Source organism: Psittacula echo (assembly GCF_963264785.1).
Source record: "Psittacula echo genome assembly, chromosome: 6".
NCBI lineage: Eukaryota > Metazoa > Chordata > Aves > Psittaciformes > Psittacidae > Psittacula > Psittacula echo.
This window is the reverse complement of record NC_137743.1, coordinates 21,116,095-21,137,720: the sequence shown is the minus strand read 5'-3', so window position 1 is coordinate 21,137,720 and position 21,626 is coordinate 21,116,095. Positions and strand designations below refer to the sequence as shown.

The window sequence follows — 21,626 nt, the reverse complement described above, 5'->3', positions numbered from 1 at the left end:
GACAAGTAGGCTACATAAGGAATAGCTCAGCAAGGAGCACTTCTCCTTCAGATGTTGTCATCCAATCCTCTTTTTAGGTAACAAATATCAATTTTACACCAATGCACGATCAATTTTACAGTGATACTGCTGAAAAATGCAAAGAGCAACTCCAACAAAGCAAAACACAAACCCATGCCCCCAGCAAGAACAAGTCTCTGTACCTTTGGCTCAAGTATCAGTTCCACCCTTTCATTACTTTCTTCCTCTTCTGAGTCAGAGTTGCCTGCTTTGATGTCCAGCTGTTCAAATGCACTGTCCAGAACCTGCAACCCATAATTCACCGCTTCTTGGATTTTGGGGATCAGATCAGCTTCTTTCTGTTCCCGTGTCTTTTCCTTTAGTAATAGGAACAACACATTCTCATTGCATTTGATCCAAGACTCAATCTCACTGCAACACACATACAAAATTTTAACTTCAAAGTAGTACAATAAAAGCTTTTTCACTAGATGCAAGAGAAAAACTTGCAGAGTCTTTTTTTGTTTGTTTGACTTAATTAATCTTTATCGCTCTCAGAAACAGAGATGTTCTAAACATCCACACCAGCACAGTACTGTATTATTCATGCTTCCAGCCCATCAAGGGAATATTTATGGTATTACACACCTAGACGGTAAGATACATTAAAAAGCTCTCTTGAGTTTTTATCCCTGGGAATTGTACTCAGATTCTGCTTCCCCAGTCTCGTACCTCTGAATCCAGTAAGAAGGCTAAAGTTCTCTTGCTGAAAAGAAATGCATAGCCATTTGAAAATCAACACATAAGTCTTGACTACTGGACAGAGTATTGAGCTTGGGGAGGCCCTAACAGATTGCCATATACTGTAGTAGCCTTCAATGTTATAGTAAATTTTATGTTTGAATGACATAGACTTCAACAGAGATACTTCACGGAGAAAGCTAAAAGTTCGATTTGTAAGGTGTGTAAATGTCCACAAAATAAGTCTGAAAATGAGAAAGCAGACAACATCTGCAAACACACTGACAGCATGCAGGGCAGCTAAAATTAATTACCTGCTCTGTTTTGTCTCCAGCATCAGCTTTGGGAATAGGTTCTTCCATTTCTTCATCATATACTCTCTAAAAAGTCAAGTAAAATTAATTCAAGTAAGAACAATATATGCTGCAAGGGCTAAACCATAGGCACCAGCAGCAAAATGAAATGCACTGCTAATGTGCTATTAATTGCACATTAATTCATTGCACATTTAAAAAAAAAAAAAGCCATGGATGATGCAAAGCATTTCATAGCCTCCTTCACACATTGAAGTCATCATCAGGCAGCCTCTCAACCAAATTGAGGCAATTCAAAACTGGAAATGTCCCTGCAGCAGCAAAAGACAAGCTGACCATTTAACCCTGTTCACAGATTGACCTGAATATGTTTTAAAAAAGCATGTTTTAACTCACAGTATGTTAGAGATTGGAAGGGACCTCAAAAGATCATCTAGTCCAATAACTCCCCTACCATAAAGCTATTCTAGAAACCTCCAAAGTCAAACCTAAGTTTAGTTGTGAGCTGTCTATTTTCCCTTTGTTTTCTGTCCTTTAGTAGCTTTCCTTCTTATCCTTTACCCTTCTCCTGTACTTACAGAGAAGGTTTACTTCCTCCTTCAGCCTTCAGTTTGTTCTGATGATCCCTCCTACCCAGCTCTTTAAACACTCTTTTCTAGGACCAGCTACAAGAAAACATGGGGGAACAAAAAAAAAAAAAAATCTTCCTTGAACCTGCAAACCTAAATCTAAGTCTCTCAAACACAAAGGCAGCTATCTCCTGGGAAGAGACAGATCTCCCACATTAACTAATTAAGAACTAGAAATGAGGACCTATTTCTGTACACTGAAATTTGGGAACAAACAGCTTCAAGCACCCAAGATTTAAGATGTTTGGTACAAACTGTTCTCATCAGAATCATTATGCTGAACAGAAAAGGTAGGCCAGAAAACACATTGCAGCTCTGGAAAAAATATAACCACCACCAAAAAAACCCAAACCAGAAATCCAGATTTCCATCATCTTTATTCTCTGCCAGTATCTTTCCAATAACAGTATTATGGCTTCAGATGAGCCACATGTGGCCTGAGAACAATGCTGATCAAAACAAAATACCTACTAAAACTTACAGTGCTAAAAACCCCTCCACAAATCTAAAAGACTATTAAAGCTCTACATCTTAACTATACACATGCTTTTTGTGATACAGTGTTGTAAGCAGGCTTTCAAGTCTAGCTTTCACCTTTCTAAAATAGCAATATTCATAAAGTGGGAACATTAACCAACAAATACTCTTATCAGCTAAAAACGTAACAGACAACTGCCTGCAGTCCAACACCTTTAATACCAACTGCTTTTAGCATAAAATAACACCTCTGGCCAAATTTACAGCACCGTATAACATTCCTCTTATTTAGACAGCTAAGTGCAGACAGATGCTACACTCATGTTGCCTGTAAAGCTAGACCAAGACATCCCAGAGATCCCAACTCATTCACAGTACTAAAAACAAAATTCTGACTTCCATGACACATATAAACAAGGAAGATAACTCAGAAGAGGCAAAAGGGAACACACTGATATCACATAATGCATTACTCATAAAAGAATTAGGACATCCTTTAACAGAATACAATTAAAAGCTAACTAATCTCTAAATTAACATCAGACTTGCGAAAAAGTCAATCTCCACGTTATACTAAGGGACAACACCAATGTTTGGAGTACAAGCTTGATGGCGTGCAAGAACATACTCACGTTCTCTATGAACTGTGTATTGGACAACATAAGAAAGTCATTGAAGACATTATGAAGGCGACAATCCGTGGCTTTTGTTTCGCTAATCAATCCATCTACTTGCTTTTTGATTTCATGAGTCCTGGAAATCGTTTGCTGTGAGAACTCTTGTAGGAAATGCAGAAGCTGTTTACAGCAGGGAAAGGAACAGTCAGCATCCAGCTCCTTTTTCTCTTGGCACCGTTTATGACATGCAGTTATCACGCACTTCAAAGGCACATCAAAATAAGCACAGTTCACACGAAAGCACCCCCATGCACCCAGGACCAAGCCTTCTCCTACTCTGTTTTCACTTCATTCTTCTTCTCCTTTCAGGCCAACTCATTTTGTTTTTACCATCCGGATCTGAGGGTTTAAGCAACAGCAGGCCGCCGCTCGGGCCCGGGGTGAGCAGCACCCGGCCCCGCCTTACACATCCCAAGCCCCGTTCAGCACCCCTCCGGTTCCACGCTCGGTCCCGGCCGCACCGCTTACCCCGGCATCCGAGGCCAAAGACCAGCTCTGGCTGCCCTTACGGATCTCCTCCAGCGACCAGGGCCGCTCCCACACCGGCGCCGGCTCCGCCGCGTCCCGCGGGGTCCCGTTCATCTGCGTAAGAAGAGAAGAAGGCCAGTGAGCCAGGAACCCGGTGCAGCCGCCATACCCGGCCACAGCAAACCCACCCCAGCACTAACCATGGCGGCTGGCCACACTTCCCCTCTCGCGCCCGCCGGCGCCATCCGCCCGCAGGTCAGCTGAGAGCCGTCACGTGACCCGCTCAGCACGGCGTGCGCAAGGGCAAGGCGGCAGGGGGCGCGGTGGTGCCGCTCGGAGGCCAGGCAGGGCCAGGCTCGGGCGCCTTCTGCTGCGGGGGGGCCATGGCAGGCGGGGCCAGGTCCTGTCGACAGCAGCGGGGTCACAGTGGCTTCTGCCGGGCCTCACACCAGACACCGCAGCGGGCTGAGCCTGCACCAGCGGGATAAGGGCGGACCGTATCTCCCAGGCGTGGGGAACGGAGAACCAGGTGGGAGATGGCTTCGACCACCGCAGCTGCCTCAAGGGTCTGGCACCCGTGGCCAGGAGGCTGTTCATGGCTCCTAAGCGACATGAGCCCAGAGGCACCCTGCTCTGCACTGGGACCAGTCCAGAGTGGCAGGAGTAGCATGTCCTGGTCTGCAGCACAGCAGTCTGCACCCCAGTGGAGCACAGCAATGGGGTCTGGTGATGACCAGTCTTAGAAGGGTACACTTTCCTCCTATTTTCCGTGCAAAAATAAGTGCAAGACTTACATTGCAAGTGAGGTAAAATCTCATTTGGCTTAAATAGGGATTAGTCTTGATAAACTCACACTAGAATCCCAGGTTTTGCTAGGAGAAATCCCTATATACACTAAGACAAATATATACATAATGCAAATAGCCAAACTGGGATTCACAGCCAATTATCCTCCAGTCTTTAGAGGTCAAACACTCTACTATGTGCTCTAACTTCCCACTTCTCACTAAATCATTTTTTTTCCCAATGGATTAAAAAACCTTATCACACTATTCTCCTTTTTGTGTTCTTCATTACAAGGGAATTAGCCAGAAATGAAATTATAATAAAATAATCTGTTCTTCCAGCTGGCAAATAAATAATTCATTGGAAATAGTCAGTTTAGATCAGCCCCTGATATTAGCACATGGAGTTTATTTATTGCACTTGACTACACTGATACCACAGAAGACGTTGTGAGGAGCAGAGTACTGTGTGATTTACTTTTTTGAATTCTCAATTTAAATAAGAAAAAATGCCTAAGATCTTCAGGTTCTCATATATTGATTTTAATGGCTACATCTAGATACTTGAAGGATATTCCTAGATTAAGGACATAGTAGCTTCTAAAAGCAAATAGTGTCATATTCCTTTCAATTCTATTTTTCTGTGATTCTATAACAAGATACCATTACTGAACTGGCTCAACCTCAGTAGAATTTAAAGAATTTTAATATACTGATATTAAAGGAGAAACTAGCAAAGTAAAAGTAGAAAAATATTAGTCCAGGCTAGTTTCACAACAATGTCTTGAGTAAGACTGTTAAAAACCACACAGATGGGATTAATCTAAAATTATTCCTCAAGGCTTCTAGTGTTTTGTGATCGTTCCTTCCTCTATGACATTCCAAAAACCAGAAAAAATTTCCTTTGGTTACTTTCCATATTCATCAAAATGTGAAATAAAATCCAACAGTCTATTGATAAAGCAAAGTTCTACTGGCACAGAACTTTGTGTGTTACAAAATGTGAGGCCTGTATGTTCTATGTGTACTGATGCTGCAAAATGCAAAAAATCAGGCAGCTTCAGGTCTGGAGGTCTCAGATTAGTTTCTGTTAAAAACCAAACCAAAACAAAAGACATTAGCATGGATCCTGAATGTTCCCTTAAGGGAATTTGTTCATTAGTGATACATACACCAGCTTCTGAGCAAAGAGGGCTACAAACAGCTATCATGGTTTAACCCCAGCTGGCAGCTAAGGAAGACGCAGACATTGGCTCTCTCCCACCTAACCTTGGTGGGATGGGGAGGAGAAATGGAAAAAGGTAAAACCTGTGTTGAGATAAGATCAATTTAATAATTAAAATAATGTAAAGTATAATAATAGTAGTGAAAAGGAGAAGGACAGCAAGGATAATACCCAACAAACACAAGTGATGCACAACACAGTTGCTCACCACCCACTGACTGATAGCCTGTCCCTGAGCAACAATCCATCTCTTCCCGGTAACTCCCCTCAGTTTATATACTGGTATGACATGCTGTATTATGGAATATCCTTTTTGCTAGTCCGGGTCAGCTGTCCTGTCTCTGCTCCCTCCCGGCTTCTTGTGCCCCTCCTTATTGGCAGACATGAGAAACTGAAAAGTCCTTGATTTAGAGTAAAACACTGCTTAGCAATGACTAAAACATTGGTGTGTTATCAGCATTATTCTCATACTAAATCCAAAGAACAGCACTGCACCAGCTACTCAGATAAAAGTTAACTCTATCCTATATGAAACCAGGACAATGGCACAATAGCAGTTTCAACCTAAACATTGCAGTCAGCGTCCCAAAAAGCATTTCACTCCTAAAATTGCTTTTAGAGAAGAATTTAGACAGGTTCCTTTTAAAGGTTAGAGGGAAGATGGCAACAGAAAAATTACTTGCTCTTCCACTTAGAACATTCCAAATGAATATGTGATGTAAAGATGTCAAAAATCACATCTCACCTGGGACTAACTTATATATTAAGAACCAGAACATGTAAGACTGCATAGAGCTGAGCTCTCTGATATCCATGCTTATAGGCATGCCTTGCCTCTGGGCATCACTTTTTACTTGTACATGGCCATGAGATCTATGTCTGTGCAGCTCAGATTCTCTAAGACCCCTCCAGATCAGGGCAGAGTGCTTCTGGAGTCAGTCTGGAGGACAAGTTCTTTCCTGCATGGCCACAAGGACAGAAGTTACAGCAGGCTGGTGTTCCTTGACATTCTGCCAGTCCCATGCAGCTGCTGAACTCTGTGCATTCGCAGCAGTGAAAATGAGCCAGAGGTCTTTTGGCAGGACTCAAGCTGCAGTGAAAGTGTTTAAGTGGGAGTCAGGCAGTCAGGGTACTAGAAGACCCCTGTGGGTGTGGATTGCAGAGGTGGGCCAGAGTACAGGGCACAAAGGGTTTGAAGAAAATGTACGCGAAACACATTTGAGAAACATAGCACATACTGCATTGCTGTCCTCTTCTGCCCTGCAGTTTCTGGAGAAGAACTAGCAGAGCATAATGGGATGTGGTAGTTATGCAGATGTGGTGCAAAAGGAAATGCACCTTTATGGATCTCTTCCTGGTCCTACTTCAGTCTATTTTCTGCAATGTTGCTCCATGGTGGAAAAAGCCACTCTCCGTCCTGAAATTGCTTGTTAGCCCTGTCTGAAAATTTACTACCCCAGACTGCTGCCAGACTATAAATCCTCTGGTTAGTTCTGATAAGCCAACACTTAAGCCTGGAGACAGTACCAATGAACATTTGTGGCCCTAGTGTAAAAACTTGCTTACATAGAGACTTGGCATTGGGGATATACCTGAATTTACAGCTGGTTCTAGGATTTCCCAACTGAGTTGGGGATGCAGACATAAATACGTGTCTGTAGCTTGTCTTCTCAATGTAGTAATGAACTTAGCTGAGTTTGGATTGAATAGTGGGGGCTGATCTTGGCATAGTTAGGGATTCTGTGCTATAGCAACCTGGGAGACTTTCTCCTGGCTTCGATTCCTAAGCTTCCTTCCTGTGAAGCCAAGGCATGGAATGGAGACAAAAATTGGTGGGAGAGGTACTACAAACAGTTGGTGTTATCCAAGCTGAAGAGCACACTAGGCTTCCTTAATCCACCATTTTAAGCCTAGGTTGTATTAGCCTCAAAGCCAACACAAGATGTCCACAAAGAAACATCTGTGAATATCAGCATAAGAAGCAATTGCAAAGCAAAGGAGAAAATCCAGTATTTATACTTGGGCACAGGCTGACACCTATTCCTTCTCATGGACCTGGTCCCCAGTAGGTATCCACAATAATTTCCAAAGGCCCATAGCACCACACAGAATGGCTGTAGAAGACTAAAGGTAAGATGATGCAACCTTGAAAGTAATTTGGAGGCCAATATTGCATGCTTGTTATGTATGATCACAGCTTACTGTTTCTTTACAACTTCTGCAGAGCTGAAAGCAAACATATTCATTTGGAATGGATCCTGACTACTCTCAGACCTAGTAGATTGTTTTGTCCAGAAAATATCCCTATAAACAGCATGGCCAGCTTTAAGGGAGATATTGTGCCTGCTATACCCTTTCACTGCTAGGCCCTTCACTGTCTATTAAAGACAGAATGATTTCTAACACACCTACACAGAATATGAAATAACAAGAAATAATCTTTATTCATACAAGATTATTAAGGGGATGTGATTTTCCCCTTTTACTTATTTTTTTAAACTGTTTGTTTGAAGTAACTACTAAATTACCATAAGCATTTGCCTATGAGGAAATTACGTTTTAGACTGGACAAAGATTTAGAGTCTTGACATGACATTCAATATAAATTTACATATAATTCTCTCTTCTTGATAATCTGGGTAATGATATGGCATATAGCTAGCCTGGGTAATTTTTCTTTTCCTGTGAGTAAAAACTTGGCAGTACTGCTTTCTGTTTCCTTACAATGGAAGTATTAACAAAAGCTTAAGCAGATATAGCACTTGGTTAAACTCACAAATATTTACAAGGTAAAAAATGAAAAAAGAATACCACAGCCAGCTTTCCCAGTAACTCACAGAAAGTAAATATGTTTTTATAACTTTAGAACAGGATGCAAACAAAAGAAAAAGTCAAATTTTAATTAGAAGATAAGCTTCTGTGTCACACAAGAGAGAACCTCAACACAGTTTCTGCATTGTTCTTCATTTTCCCTGCCACTCCTTGTTCTTATACAAAGACTGTTGTATGGCTTGGTACAGGTACAGAGAGATGTGATTGTCCAAGCCCTGCAATTACCAGAACTCCCTAGCTCCAAGATAGTTCCCACACCTGCATTATCTGCAGACTCCAAAAGGAGTTGAGGGTGATGAGTGTCATCAAAGTCAGGGTTTGAAGATGCCTCAGTCTCTGGCACACAGCATAGAAAGGAGTGTCTGCAGCTAGAAATAAGCACAGGTGTTGCTGTCACTGGACCAGCACAGAAGCCTGAAGCCCCCAAAATTCTTTCCCCTCCTCCTTGGGATTCACTGCTGGTTAATCATAGAATCGTAGAATAGTTATGGTTGGAAAGGACCTTAAGATCATCTAGTTCCAACCCCTCTGCCATGAGCAGGGACACCTCACACTAAACCATGCCACCCAAGGCTCTATCCAACCCCACCTTGAACACTGTCAGGGATGAAGCATTCACAACTTCCTTGGGCAACCCATTCCAGTGCCTCACCACCCTTACAGTAAAGAACTTCCTCCTTATATCCAATCTAAACTTCCCCTGTTTAACCCATTACCCCTTGTCCTATAACTTCAGTCCCTAATGAAGAGTCCCACCCCAGCATCTTTACAGGCCCCTTCAGATACTGGAAGGCTGCTATGAAGATCTCCACGCAGCCTTCTCTTCTCCAGGCTGAACAGCCCCAACTTTCTCAGCCTCTTTTCCATACGGGAGGTGCTCCAGTCCCCTGATCATCCTCGTGGCCCTCCTCTGGACTTGTTCCAACAGTTCCATGTCCTTCTTATGTTGAGGACACCAGAACTGCACACAATACTCCAAGTGAGGTCTCACGAGAGCAGAGGAGAGGCCCAGGATACGGTTGGCTTTCTGGGCTGCGAGCTCACACTGAAGCCGGCTCATATTAAGTTTCTCTTCAACCGACACCCCAAAGCCCTCCTCTGCAGGGCTGCTCTGAATCTCTTCTCTGCCCAACCTGTAGCTGTGCCTGGCATTGCTCCAACCCAGGTGTAGGACCTTGCACTTGGCATGGTTAAACTTCATCAGGTTGGCATCAGCCCACCTCACAAGTGTGTCAAGGTCCCTCTGGATGGCATCCCTTCCCTCCAGCGTATCAACCGAACCACACAGCTTGGTGTCATCAGCAAACTTGCTGAGGGCGCACTCAATCCCACTGTCCATGTCACCGACAAAGATGTTGAACAAGACCGGTCCCAACACCGATCCCTGAGGAACACCACTCGTTACTGGTCTCCAGCCACACATCGAGCCATTGACCACAACTCTTTGCATGTGGCCATCCAGCCAGTTCTTTATCCACCGAGTGGTCCACCTATCAAATTGATGTCTCTCCAATTATAGACAAGGATGTCATGTGGGACAGTGTCGAACGCTTTGCACAAGTCCAGGTAGATGACGTCAACTGCTCTGCCCCTGTCCATCAGTTCCGTAGCCCCATCATAGAAGGTCACCAAATTGGTCAGGCAGGATTTCCCCTTAGTGAAGCCATGCTGGCTGTCACCAACCACCTCCTTGTTTTTCATGTGCCTTAGCATGCCTTCCAGGAGAATCTGCTCCAAGATTTTGCCAGGCACAGAGGTGAGACTGACTGCTCTGTAATTCCCCCGGGTCATCCATTTTCCCCTTCTTGAAAATGGGGGTTATATTTCCCTTTTTCCAGTTTTTGGGAACTTCACCTGACTGCCATGATTTTTCAAATATGATGGCCAGTGGCTTAGCAACTTCATTCATTCTCCAGCTCCTTCAGGACCCGTGGATGGATTTCATCCAGTCCCATGTACTTGTGCATGTTCTGGTTCTTAAGATGGTCACGAACCGGATTCTCTCCTACAGTGGGCCCAAGGTCTTCATTCTCACAGTCCTTGCATCTGCCTTCCAAGACTTGGGTGGTGTGATCAGGGCATTTGCCAGTGAATACCGAGGCAAAGAAGTCATTAAGAACCTCAGCCTTCTCCAAATCCAGGGTAGCCAGTTCTCCTGACAGCTTCCGGAGAGGGTCCACGTTGTCCCAAGTCTGTCTTTTATTCGCAATGCACCTGTAGAATCCCTTCCTGTTATCTTTCATGTCCCTAGTCAGGTTTAAACCTAACTGGTCCTTAGCTTTCCTAACCTGATCCTTAGCTTCCCAGACAACATTCATGTATTCTTTCCAGGCCACCTGTCCTTGCTCCCACCTTTTATAAGCCTCTTTTTTCCCTCTAAGTTTTCTCAGCGGCTTGTTATCCACCCATGGAGGTCTCCTGGCCCTCCTGCTGCACTTCCTTCTAGTCTGGACTCAACACTCCTGAGCTTGTACCATTGCATTGGTAGTGCAGTGACTTGATTACCAATGTATTTATTAATTTCAAGGAATTCAAAATCAGCTTTCCTTTAAAATAATTTTAAGCTGTGTGTCAGGAATAAGCAGATTATGATTACCGACTTCACCCAAAATACCTCGCTGCCATATACCCAGTCAAATTACTTACTACAGTAAGTTGTTGTGCAAGCTGGAAAAAACAGGCTGATAATTCATGTAACTATGAATCTTAAGGAACGAAAAAAATCTGGAAGAAAAAAAGAGCTGCTATCCTCTAAAGGAATCTGGACTTGGACATACATTACTTCATTGGCTCATGGTTTCCTCTGCATGGGTTTGTTCCTTCTTTTTTCTCAAAAGTTCATCTGTCATGGTAAAATCACAGTCTTGGAGGACAGCCATTACCCTGGTGTTCCCTTGGTATGGGTTAGAAATGCCTAGTGTGTGAGAAGGGGGAATCACAGAATGACAAAATCATTAGGGTTGGAAGGGACCTCTGGAGATCATCTAGTCCAATCCCCTGACAAGGCAGGGCCGCCTAGAGCAGGTAATATAGGAGCATGTCAGAGTGGGTTTTGAATGTCTCCAGAGAGGGAGATTCCACAACCCCCCTGGGCAGCCTGTTTCAGTGCTCTGCCATCCTCAGCATAAAGAAGTGCTTCCTCATATTGAGGAAGCTGACTTTTGGGTTCTGCAGTCAGATACTAAGCTCTGAAACTAAAAATCACTGACACACCTAAGGGAGCCACCCAAAGTCATGCATCAAGTCAGTATCACAATGAAAAAATAAAGCGAGCTCCTGAATCACAGTCCCATGGTTTTTTACTTCAGTCTTTAACAAAACTCTGAAGCATGAAACTCACAGGAGTAGTGAAACAGTGCTACCCTCCCACTATTGTAAATAGGTCAAGAAACTAAATTTCTCATATCGAGTGATATGTCATAGTTGATAAAGCAACATAGAAAGCATGGCTGTGAGCTTATGTTCCAGGTTAGAGCCAGCGGAGCCAACTGCACACTTGAGAACAGGGAGTGGCTCTGCTGGAGACAATGGAACTCCAGATCTCTTGTGACCACAACAGTGGCAAATCCAGTCTAGCAGATTATAATACGGTGTTTCTCTCCATTATTCTCAACTCCTGCCAATACTCCAGAGTTCCTTAACAGTAAGGAATTTAAATTAGTTTATTTAAGCCAGTGCAAAAACATTTAGTTGCACTTAAAATGAATCTCTCTAGCAGTTTAGCTAGGAGGGAATTAACTTTACTAGAGTTTGCAAACAATGCTTAATGTGACAAATAATGACTAAGTCTGGTCATCTTGGTAGTGAAATAAATTGCGGTTACTTATTTTATGGTTTAGAGGGTTTTTAAAAAATTTTATTTTGTAGGAAAAATGATTTTTTACAACTGTAAAACATAACATCTATATTAACAGTGCCCCTTGGCCTTGGCCTTGTTGAACCCTCATGAGGTTTGCATGAGCCTGCTTCTCAGGCTTGTCCAAGTCCTTCTGGATGGCATCCTGTCCCTCAGGGTTGTCAACTGCACCACTCAGCTTTGTGTCAACTGCAGACTTGCTGACAACACACTCAATCCCACTGTCTGTGTCGAAAATGAATATATTAAACAGTACCGGTCCCAGTACTCCTGAGAGATGCCGTTTGATAAGTGTAAGGTCTTGCACCTGAGAAAACAATCCAAGAATGCAGCACAGGCTGGGATCTACCTGACTGGGGACAAGCACTGTGGAAAGAAATCTGGAGATCCTGGTGCACAAGCTCAGAGCGAGAGAACAGTGTGCTGCTGCAGCAAAGAAAGCCAACAGGATGCTAGGTTACAAAGACATCACCAGCAGAGATAAAGATCCCACTTTACTTGACACTTGTCAGGCCACACATAGAATACTGTGTTCAGTTTTGGTCCCTGCTATACAAAAAATGTTGTGGACAGGCTAGAAAGGGTCCAGAGAAGGGACATAAAGATGATCAAAAGCCTGGGAAGCCTGCCCTATGAGGAAAGGATGAGAGAACTGAGTTTGCTCAGCCTAGAGAAAAGAAGGCTCGAGGGGACTTCATCACCACGTTCCAGTATTTAAAAAGGTGGCCATAAAGAAGACAGACACTCCCTTTTTAGAAGGAGTCATATAGAGAAGATGAGGGGTAATGGGCACAAATTATTCCTGGGGAAATTCTGGCTGGACACGAGAGGATAATTTTTCAAAATTAGAACAGTCAGCCACTGGAATAATCTCCCCAGCAAAGTGGTGGATTCCCCAGTGTTGGATACTTTTAAGATTCAGTGAGACAGGATGCTGGGACATCTTGTTTAAATTGTGCTTTTGCCAAGAAAGGTTGGATCAAAGGATCCCTGAGGTCCCTTCCAACTTGGTATTCTATGATTCTATATAAAACTGATCGTATACTCTATCACAGTTACTCAGGTCAAAGCCTGAACAGTCCCACAGGAGAAGCTACAGGCTCTTTATGTGAGAGGAATGCTTTTTTGTTGAGAAGAGAAATCATAGAATCATAGAATCATAGAATAGTTAGGGTTGGAAAGGACCTCAAGATCATCTAATTCCAACCCCCCTGCCATGGGCAGGGACACCCCACACTAAACCATGTCACCCAAGGCCTCATCCAACCTGGCCTTGAACACCACCAAGGATGGAGCATTCACAACCTCCTTGGGCAACCCATTCCAGTGCCTCACCACCATGTTTAATGTGATCTATCTTTGGCTAAGGTTTGAATGTTGAGAAGTTTTAATATTGGTAATGGCCAAGTACCTTTGGTTATCTTACAGTGCACACTGCAGCATTAAACAAGAGTATGCAAAGATCTGGCAAAAGCTCCCTAAGCTATTGATATCTAGTTTCCGACTTTAAAGATATTCCAGCCCACCGATAGCAGAAATGGTCAGCATGCATTCCTGCCACAACTACAAATCAGGTAACCGTACAATATTACCTACAGCCTACCTATCAATTATTGTATTTCATCAGAAAGGCATTTATTCTAATCATAATGCTTCCAAGGAATACAAAGTTCCAGGTTCAACCTTTTACCCAGGTCAGTGCTCTACAGAATCAAACATTTTCTCTGCCAGCTGGCAAAATTTCAGTGATTTCTTCAGAAATGTCAACATAACTGCATTTGAGTTGAGTAAGCTTTTTTCCCCTAAACTTGAATTGCTCAACATAAAAGCACCATAAAAGATTTGCTCTCAGGTTCCACATAAAGCAGTTGCAGAGGTCTTCTGGAGACTTGGATCTCTTTGGAAGCCAAGCATTCCACAATGGTAAGTCAAAGGTTTAGATTTATGTTTTTTAAATGAGGATAGAGATAGCTATTTGCTTTAAAACTGCAAAAGAAGGATATTTAAGAGAATCATGTAGCTATAAATTTTTAAACATGGATATATGCTGTTAACTGCAAGATGCAAAGAAAGTAAGGCACCTTTGTGAATTTTGTTCTTTGTTTTCTAATTCTTTGCAAGAAACTGCACATATATCGCTTGATCTTTCACTTGCTGTTATCCTTTTTTCAGAAATGTTTGTGAAAATATTCAGAATTTGGTAAGCATTTAGGACCATGCTTTTAAAACCTACAGATGTGAAATACAGTTTAAAATATAGTCCTTTTACAATGGAAAGTGTAATACAGTTATTTGTCTGCATTTCTGTTTTGTTCTATCAAGTTGTGTCCTATTTCAGCTCTTCAAGCCTCCAAATGTGTTTGCAGAATCTGAATCAACAGTTAGGTAATGTTAATAAATAGTTAAAGTCCTATGGCCCAGTTTTCCTCTAATTTGTGCTCATGTAATCCCCAAAGTTTCAGACATCAGTTACTAACTTTGATGCGAATCTCAGGAATACTATAAGTTTTACAGAAGAGACAGTAGTTTCTGTAATATATGTAGATTCATGAATAAAGGGAGAAATTATCATCTACTTTTTTCTCTGCCTAAGCTTTTCTGAGGGCTTAAGATAAGACTTAATTGAACAAAATGGTTTGGTAGCTCATTCCACATTAATTCATCCACTTTCAAAGGACATTAAACCCCATTTGGAGGATTCTGTTCTGCAAGATGGCTGGTGGCACCCCCTATTTAAGAGAGCAAACAAGAAAAAGAAAAGTTCCTTGAAGTGCCTTGCTCCCAGACCACCCAGAGCAACACAAATCTGATGTTTAACTAAGAGCTCTTGGCATCAATATAACACTAATCTCTGTAATTTCTGATGAAGGTTACTGTTTCTGCCAGTGCTTTCTTACCTATTTGATACTCTCTACTTACATGTAGAATCATAGAATAGTTAGGGTTGGAAAGGACATTAAGATCATCTGGTTCCAACCCCTCTGACATGGCAGGGGACACCTCACACTAAATCATGTTACCCAAGACTCTGTCCAACCTGGCCTTGAACACTGCCAGAGAAGGATGTTGTGATCCTCTTTGGAAAGCCATGATTCTCTGAGCTCACAAATCTCCAGATAGCTGCACAGCACAGATGGCCTGACAGATCCACGCCAAATGCACGTGGAGCCTCATCAGAAGCCAGCTGCAATGTTTCATCCTACAACTTCACAAACAGGAGTTGCTTAGACAGTTTTCCTTTGGCCGGGCTCTACAGAATACCACAGTTTAAGTGTTTCAGTCTTTCTTCTTAACTTCTCTCATCCAGACTATGGTGCTCAGCACAGCAACTAGCTGTATTCTACCCCAAACCCTCAGGAGCTCCAAATCACAGAACTGCTGTGGAAATTAAGCATTACACCCTTCCCAGACCACTCCACAGACCCGTCTCCTCCTCCTTTTCACTACACGATGAATGTCCCACAGCCCTTTAAGAAAGCAGCACATCAAAGATTAAAATACCAATTGTTTTTCACAGCAGACGGAAGGGATTTCCCTTGCTCACCATCTGCCTAAGGTTCAGGACTTTTCAGTGTCTTTTGACTTTCATGATTCAAGTAACCCAAAGTAGACTGCTGAGCTACCTAAAAACAAAGACTCTCATTGCTATTTTAAACCCCAGTTTTAAGTAGCAACAGCCTCTGGAGTTTAGGACAGTAATTTGGAAAAATCTACTCATTTTACAATCCTTTAATGTTAATCTGCAACTGCTATCAAGAAAATAGAGTAACTTACTCCATCATTTCTCAGTCTCTGTTCATTCCTAAACTTGCCTGAAGTTATCTAACCTGAGCAACCTATCAAAATAATCCTGTGCTCTCTCATGCTTCTCCAGTCCCTCTATCCCTGTACCCCTGTACATCATTACAAAGTTATTCAGGCTTTTCCAGAAAAACCTGGGTTGTTCAGCAGGTCTCAATGGACATCTTTGAAGAGCTCTTACAGGTGTTTAGCTGTTGCCTCCACTAGACAAAAGGAAGATTGTACTGTGACAAATCCAAACCTGTGTGTGCATGGTTTGACAAGATGGCTCATGGGCTGCTAAGCAGAATGTACAACTCTGGAATTTTGCATTAAGACACTCATTTGTGTCTCTCTTGTCTGCACAGCCACAACTTACTGGAATATGATTAGGTCTGTGATCTCCACTTCACTGACAAATCTGGAGCAATTGCTTTATCCAAGTTGAGAAACAAGATACTATACACACAGTGATTTGCTGGATAGATGTATTTGACTCAAAGGCAATAAATAAAACAATAATAAGAGTCTGACAGGGCTTTCAAATGTATAATACTACTATAGCATTTTGTGATTTCTAGAGATTGGACTTCAGCTGGTGTCAGATGCTGCTGACACATTTCTGTCATACAATTTTGGTGGGGTTTTTTTCCACCTACAGAAAAAGCCACCAAAGCAGTAAAATATCTGGAGTGCCCTTTTCCAGTATTTCCATGTACACATAATGCTATTTCTAACTTTTGATTCATGTTCAGTGACTTAGCTTTTGCAAATAAAGAAAGCAGCCTTCCAGTATCTGAAAGGGGCCTACAAGAATGCTGGAGAGGGACTCTTCATCAGGGACTGTAGTGATAGGACAAGGGGTAATGGGTTTAAAATTAAACAAGGGAAGTTCAGATTAGATATAAGGAAGAAATTCTTTACTGTGAGGGTGGTGAGGCACTGGAATGGGTTGCCCAAGGAGGTTGTGAATGCTCCATCCCTGCCAGTGTTCAAGGCCAGGTTGGACAGAGCCTTGGGTGGCATGGTTTAGTGTGAGGTGTCCCTGCCCATGGCAGGGTGGTTGGAACTAGATGATCTTAAGGTCCTTTCCAACCCTAACTATTCTATGATTCTATGATAATCAAAGCAGAATTAAATTCTTGCTATGGGCTTTATGTTTTTTTTTTTACAGAAGAGCTTTCTGTCTTTCCTTGTTGCAATGGGCATCACAGTGACACTGGGTGATGCATACTGTTTTTCTAAAATAAACAAGCCAGAGGAGACCAATAAAGGTAAGAACAGGGAAGATTCTCTCACTTGATTGTCCTGTGGAAGCTTGGCTCTATGTGGAGCTGCCAGGAATGGCTCAAAATATAAGGGATGGAGAAGATGTTGGAAAGACATGCATTGGTTGCAGCACCAAGTTGCCAAAAGTAGGAAAAACCAAAGCCTTTCCCTGGACTGGGTGTGGCTGCAGCAATACTATTGCTACTGATGGTAGGTTGCTATGGCTGTTCCAGCACATGATGCTGATGCAGGAGTTGAGAGTAGTTCTGAATAGTCTGGTGCCAGGTGGGGGACCTGGCTGTTTGGTTGCTCACTTTCATCCCAGGTCTGTCACACTGAAACAGTCTCTAACAAGTGAGGAAGAAATAAGTTCATGCTGTCAAAATAGTCCAGCTAATGACTTAGAGAACTTTACTATTGCCAAGAAAAAAAATTTTCAGAAAACTTGAAATAATTTTAGACTTTTCAGCCTTTATGTGGAGGCTTAAAGAACTTTTTTTTTTTTCTGCTGTCTCATGCAGGCTGTGTCCTGGATGGAAAACTGTACCCCTACGGAGAGATCACAAGGACAGAAAATTGCCTCAGATGCCGCTGCAGCAAAACAGAAATACATTGTTGCTCCCTGTAAGTTTGAACTTCTTGGTAGCATCATTGCCTGTAGGAAAAGCATAGCTTTCAATTTGCTGGGGTTAAATGAGTTTCTAAGGGCACAAGAGAGCCTTTCCTCTCCCATGTAAGAGAGCTAGGGCAAGCCACATACAGCTTTTGATAATTTTTATCCTTGGCTGTGTTTACTTTAACTTACTTTCTGCTGACTGAGTGTGGACACAGGTCCTTCCAGACACAACCAGTTGGTTGCCTTTAATTTGTAGGAACTGGTGAACTCTTACACTGCAGTTAAGTCTTTCCCTAGCAAGTAAAGTTGGGGTAGGAAGGAATTAGTTCCATGAGGGACTCAAGTGGAGCTCCTGTAGAGGGCTTATGATGATCCTTATTACGACCCTTTCCAGAGGTGCTTGTCTCCAGTTAATATGCTGACGCCAGAGTGACAAGGCTCTGCTCTGAACTATCTCCAATATCCTCCTCTCAGACTACTTTCTCTAAGGGCCAAAATTTCTTGATTATGATTATCACCTTTGCTCAGGTGACAAGCTCTCAGGAAACAGCTACCACATTCTAAGCAAACTGGCAATAATGAAAAACTAATGGAAAAGAGATAAAAGATGCCAAAGCCATGCTCATGTTGCTCTGTAGGGTGGTGTGCTAGAAATCCCTGTTGGAGTGCTGAGCATACTGCAACATCTGCACAGCACACTGTTAGCAAGGTGTCATTTGAGGTCCTAGAAACTGTAGTTGTGGGGGCTCTTCAATCTAGCTAAACTGATCTTAGGCATAGTTACGGAGATTAGTTCCGGCTATAATCATTGGACCACTGAATTGTTTATTGCTCTCAAGCTAACATTTGGTTTCTCTTTGCCAATGACAGCTTTCATACTCCTATCAGTTATGACAAAGAGAGCTGTAGAGTCATTTTCAATAAAAAAACCTGTGACTATGAAGTGATACAGAAGAGCGACCCCACAAAGGAGTGTGATATCTATTCTCGTGTGGGCTAACAGAACATCTGTTCCAAACGTTTCTGCACTTTGGAATTCCTTCCCTTCCTGCAGATGTTTTTCCTTCACGGAGAAGCTTGAAGACATGGGAGATCTTGTAAGAGAGCACTTCAACAGCTCACTTCTAATCTTCCAGTTGTTTTAATTCAGTATGCAAGATGCATAACCATATGCAATGTTTCATTTGTCATTACATGCATCACTGAGCTTTTTTAAACATAATAAATCCAGATGAAACATCCAGAAATGCTTCATGATGGTTCTTTTTAGGTAATAACATGGGAAAATGTCACCTTCTTAGAGAAAGGAATGAATCCACATCACTACTCTGACATGCTCTGCACCAATACCCCTGGAACAAGTCACTCTCATGCTTTTCAAGGTCTGTTCTAGCCAAGGGTCACAGCAGACATTTTAGCTCACTAGGTGTCAAAGTCCATTATCATTTGGAAAGTATGCACTGTTTGGGACATGCTGTACAATGGGACCTACTCAGGGCACCCCTAAACTGCTGCAGAAGTTTTGGCAAGAGTCCTCTGAAAACAGAGGATGGAAGATCATCATCCTTTTTCTCTCCCCTACCCACTTATTTTCTCCCATGTGGCCTCCTCCAAGCCCTGCTTCTGAAAGTCTGCACACACTGCACAACAGCTGTCAGTGGTTCTTGCTCACACTGAAAAAAAGATCTAGATCCCTGCCAATGGCAGAGGGAAGGAGGGGAAAGGTGGGACTAGGTGATCTTAAGGTCCTTTCTCACCCTAACCATTCTATGATTCTGTGATCAGTCCCTGGACACATGCTTCCTCATGGCAGCAGAACTTGAGGCACTAATAAAAAGCAGATGCCTTCTGTCTCTTTAGTATAAAAAATCCCCACATCCCTGCGGACAGAAGTCCAGTGATGGGCTTCAAAATTGAATCTCACACCTGGCAATTGTTAGTATCCTAAATCTGTCCACACAGGAGACCAGGCAGCAATAGAATCAGAGAATCACAGAATAGTTAGGGTTGGAAAGGACCTTAAGATCATCTAGTTCCAACCCCCCTGCCATGGGCAGGGACACCTCACACTAAACCATGTCACCCAAGGCCTCATTCAACCTGGCCTTGAACACTGGCAGGGATGGAGCATTCACAGCTTCCCTGGGCAACCCATTCCAGTGCCTCACCAACCTCAAAGTAAAGAACTTCCTCCTTATATCCAATCTAAACTTCCCCTGTTGAAGTTTTAACCCATTACCCCTTGTCCTGTCATTACAGTACCTAATGAATAGTCCATCCTCAGCAACCCTATAGGCCCCCTTCAGATACTGGAAGGCTGCTATGAGGTCTCCACGCAGCCTTCTCTTCTCCAGGCTGAACAGCCCCAACTTTCTCAGCCTCTTTTCCATACGGGAGGTGCTCCAGTCCCCTGATCATCCTGGTGGCCCTCCTCTGGACTTGTTCCAACAGTTCCATGTCCTTTTTATGTTGAGGACACCAGAACTGCACACAATACTCCAAGTGAGGTCTCACGAAAGCAGAGTAGAGGGGCAGGATCACCTCCTTTGACCTGCTGGTCATGCTCCTTTTGATGCAGCCCACGACATGGTTGGCTTTCTGCGCTGCGAGCTCACACTGCCGGCTCATGTTCATTTTCTCATCGACCAACACCCCCAAGTCCTTCTCTGCAGGGCTGCTCTGAATTTCCTCTCTGCCCAACCTGTAGCTGTGCCTGGCATTGCTCCAACCCAGGTGTAGGACCTTGCACTTGGCATGGTTAAACTTCATAAGGTTGGCATCAGCCCACCTCACAAGCGTGTCAAGGTCCCTCTGGATGGCATTCCTTCCCTCCAGCGTATCAACTGAACCACACAGCTTGGTGTCATCGGCAAACTTGCTGAGGGTGCACTCAATCCCACTGTCCATGTCACCGACAAAGATGTTGAACAAGACCGGTCCCAACACCGATCCCTGAGGAACACCACTCGTTACTGGTCTCCAGCCACACATCGAGCCATTGACCACAACTCTTTGCATGTGGCCATCCAGCCAGTTCTTTATCCACCGAGTGGTCCACCCATCAAATTGATGTCTCTCCAATTTAGAGACAAGGATGTCGTGTGGGACAGTGTCGAATGCTTTGCACAAGTCCAGGGAGATGACATCAACTGCTCTGCCCCTGTCCATCAGTTCCGTAGCCCCATCATAGAAGGTCACCAAATTGGTCAGGCAGGATTTCCCCTTAGTGAAGCCATGCTGGCTGTCACCAACCACCTCCTTGTTTTTCATGTGCCTTAGCATGGCTTCCAGGAGAATCTGCTCCAAGATTTTGCCAGGCACAGAGGTGAGACTGACTGGTCTGTAGTTCCCTGGGTCATCCATTTTCCCCTTCTTGAAAATGGGGGTTATATTTCCCTTTTTCCAGTCATCGGGAACTTCACCTGACTGCCATGATTTTTCAAATATGATGACCAGTGGCTCAGCAACTTCGTTCTCCAGCTCCTTCAGGACCCGTGGATGGATTTTGTCAGGTCCCATGGACTTGTGCACGTTCAGGTTCTTAAGATGGTCTCGAAGCAGATCCTCTCCTACAGTGGGCCTAGGGTCTTCATTCTCACAGTCCCTGCATCTGCCTTCCAAGACTTGGGTGGTGCAGTCAGAGCCTTTGCCAGTGAATACCGAGGCAAAGAAGTCATTAAGAACCTCAGCCTTCTCCAAATCCAGGGTAGCCAGTTCTCCTGACAGCTTCCGGAGAGGGTCCACGTTGTCCCAAGTCTGTCTTTTATTCGCAATGCACCTGTAGAATCCCTTCCTGTTATCTTTCATGTCCCTAGTCAGGTTTAAACCTAACTGGTCCTTAGCTTTCCTGACCTGGTCCCTAGCTTCCCAGACAACATTCATGTATTCTTTCCAGGCCTCCTGTCCTTGCTCCCACCTTTTATAAGCCTCTTTTTTCCCTCTAAGTTTTCTCAGCGG

The 21,626-nt window shown here is 43.4% G+C and overlaps 2 protein-coding genes across 6 annotated transcripts in view; one reads left to right on the top strand and one right to left on the bottom strand.

Annotated features, from left to right (window-relative positions):
* Positions 1–3,716, bottom strand: part of LOC308223179 (WASH complex subunit 2-like) — a 37,103-nt gene extending 33,387 nt beyond the window's left edge. For all 5 annotated transcript variants that reach the window (XR_013957248.1, XM_080621891.1, XM_080621893.1 and 2 more), the window contains exons 1-5: positions 3,507–3,716; positions 3,307–3,420; positions 2,794–2,958; positions 1,056–1,121; positions 204–377 (exon numbers count right to left, since the gene is read on the bottom strand). Coding sequence is in view for 4 of the 5 variants with exons in the window: in XM_080621891.1 (XP_080478017.1) it covers positions 204–377; positions 1,056–1,121; positions 2,794–2,958; positions 3,307–3,420; positions 3,507–3,551 (564 nt within the window). In the remaining variant the exon portion in view is untranslated. The remainder of the gene's footprint in view (positions 1–203; positions 378–1,055; positions 1,122–2,793; positions 2,959–3,306; positions 3,421–3,506) is intronic.
* Positions 3,717–16,694: 12,978 nt separating this feature from the next.
* LOC308222354 (beta-microseminoprotein-like) lies at positions 16,695–18,669 on the top strand (the record flags this gene model as incomplete). Its single annotated transcript, XM_080620249.1, has 3 exons — positions 16,695–17,058; positions 17,575–17,677; positions 18,540–18,669. The coding sequence occupies exons 1-3, from the start codon at positions 16,932–16,934 to the stop codon at positions 18,667–18,669; spliced, it is 360 nt and encodes a 119-aa protein (XP_080476375.1). The 5' UTR covers positions 16,695–16,931.
* Positions 18,670–21,626: the final 2,957 nt, after the last annotated feature.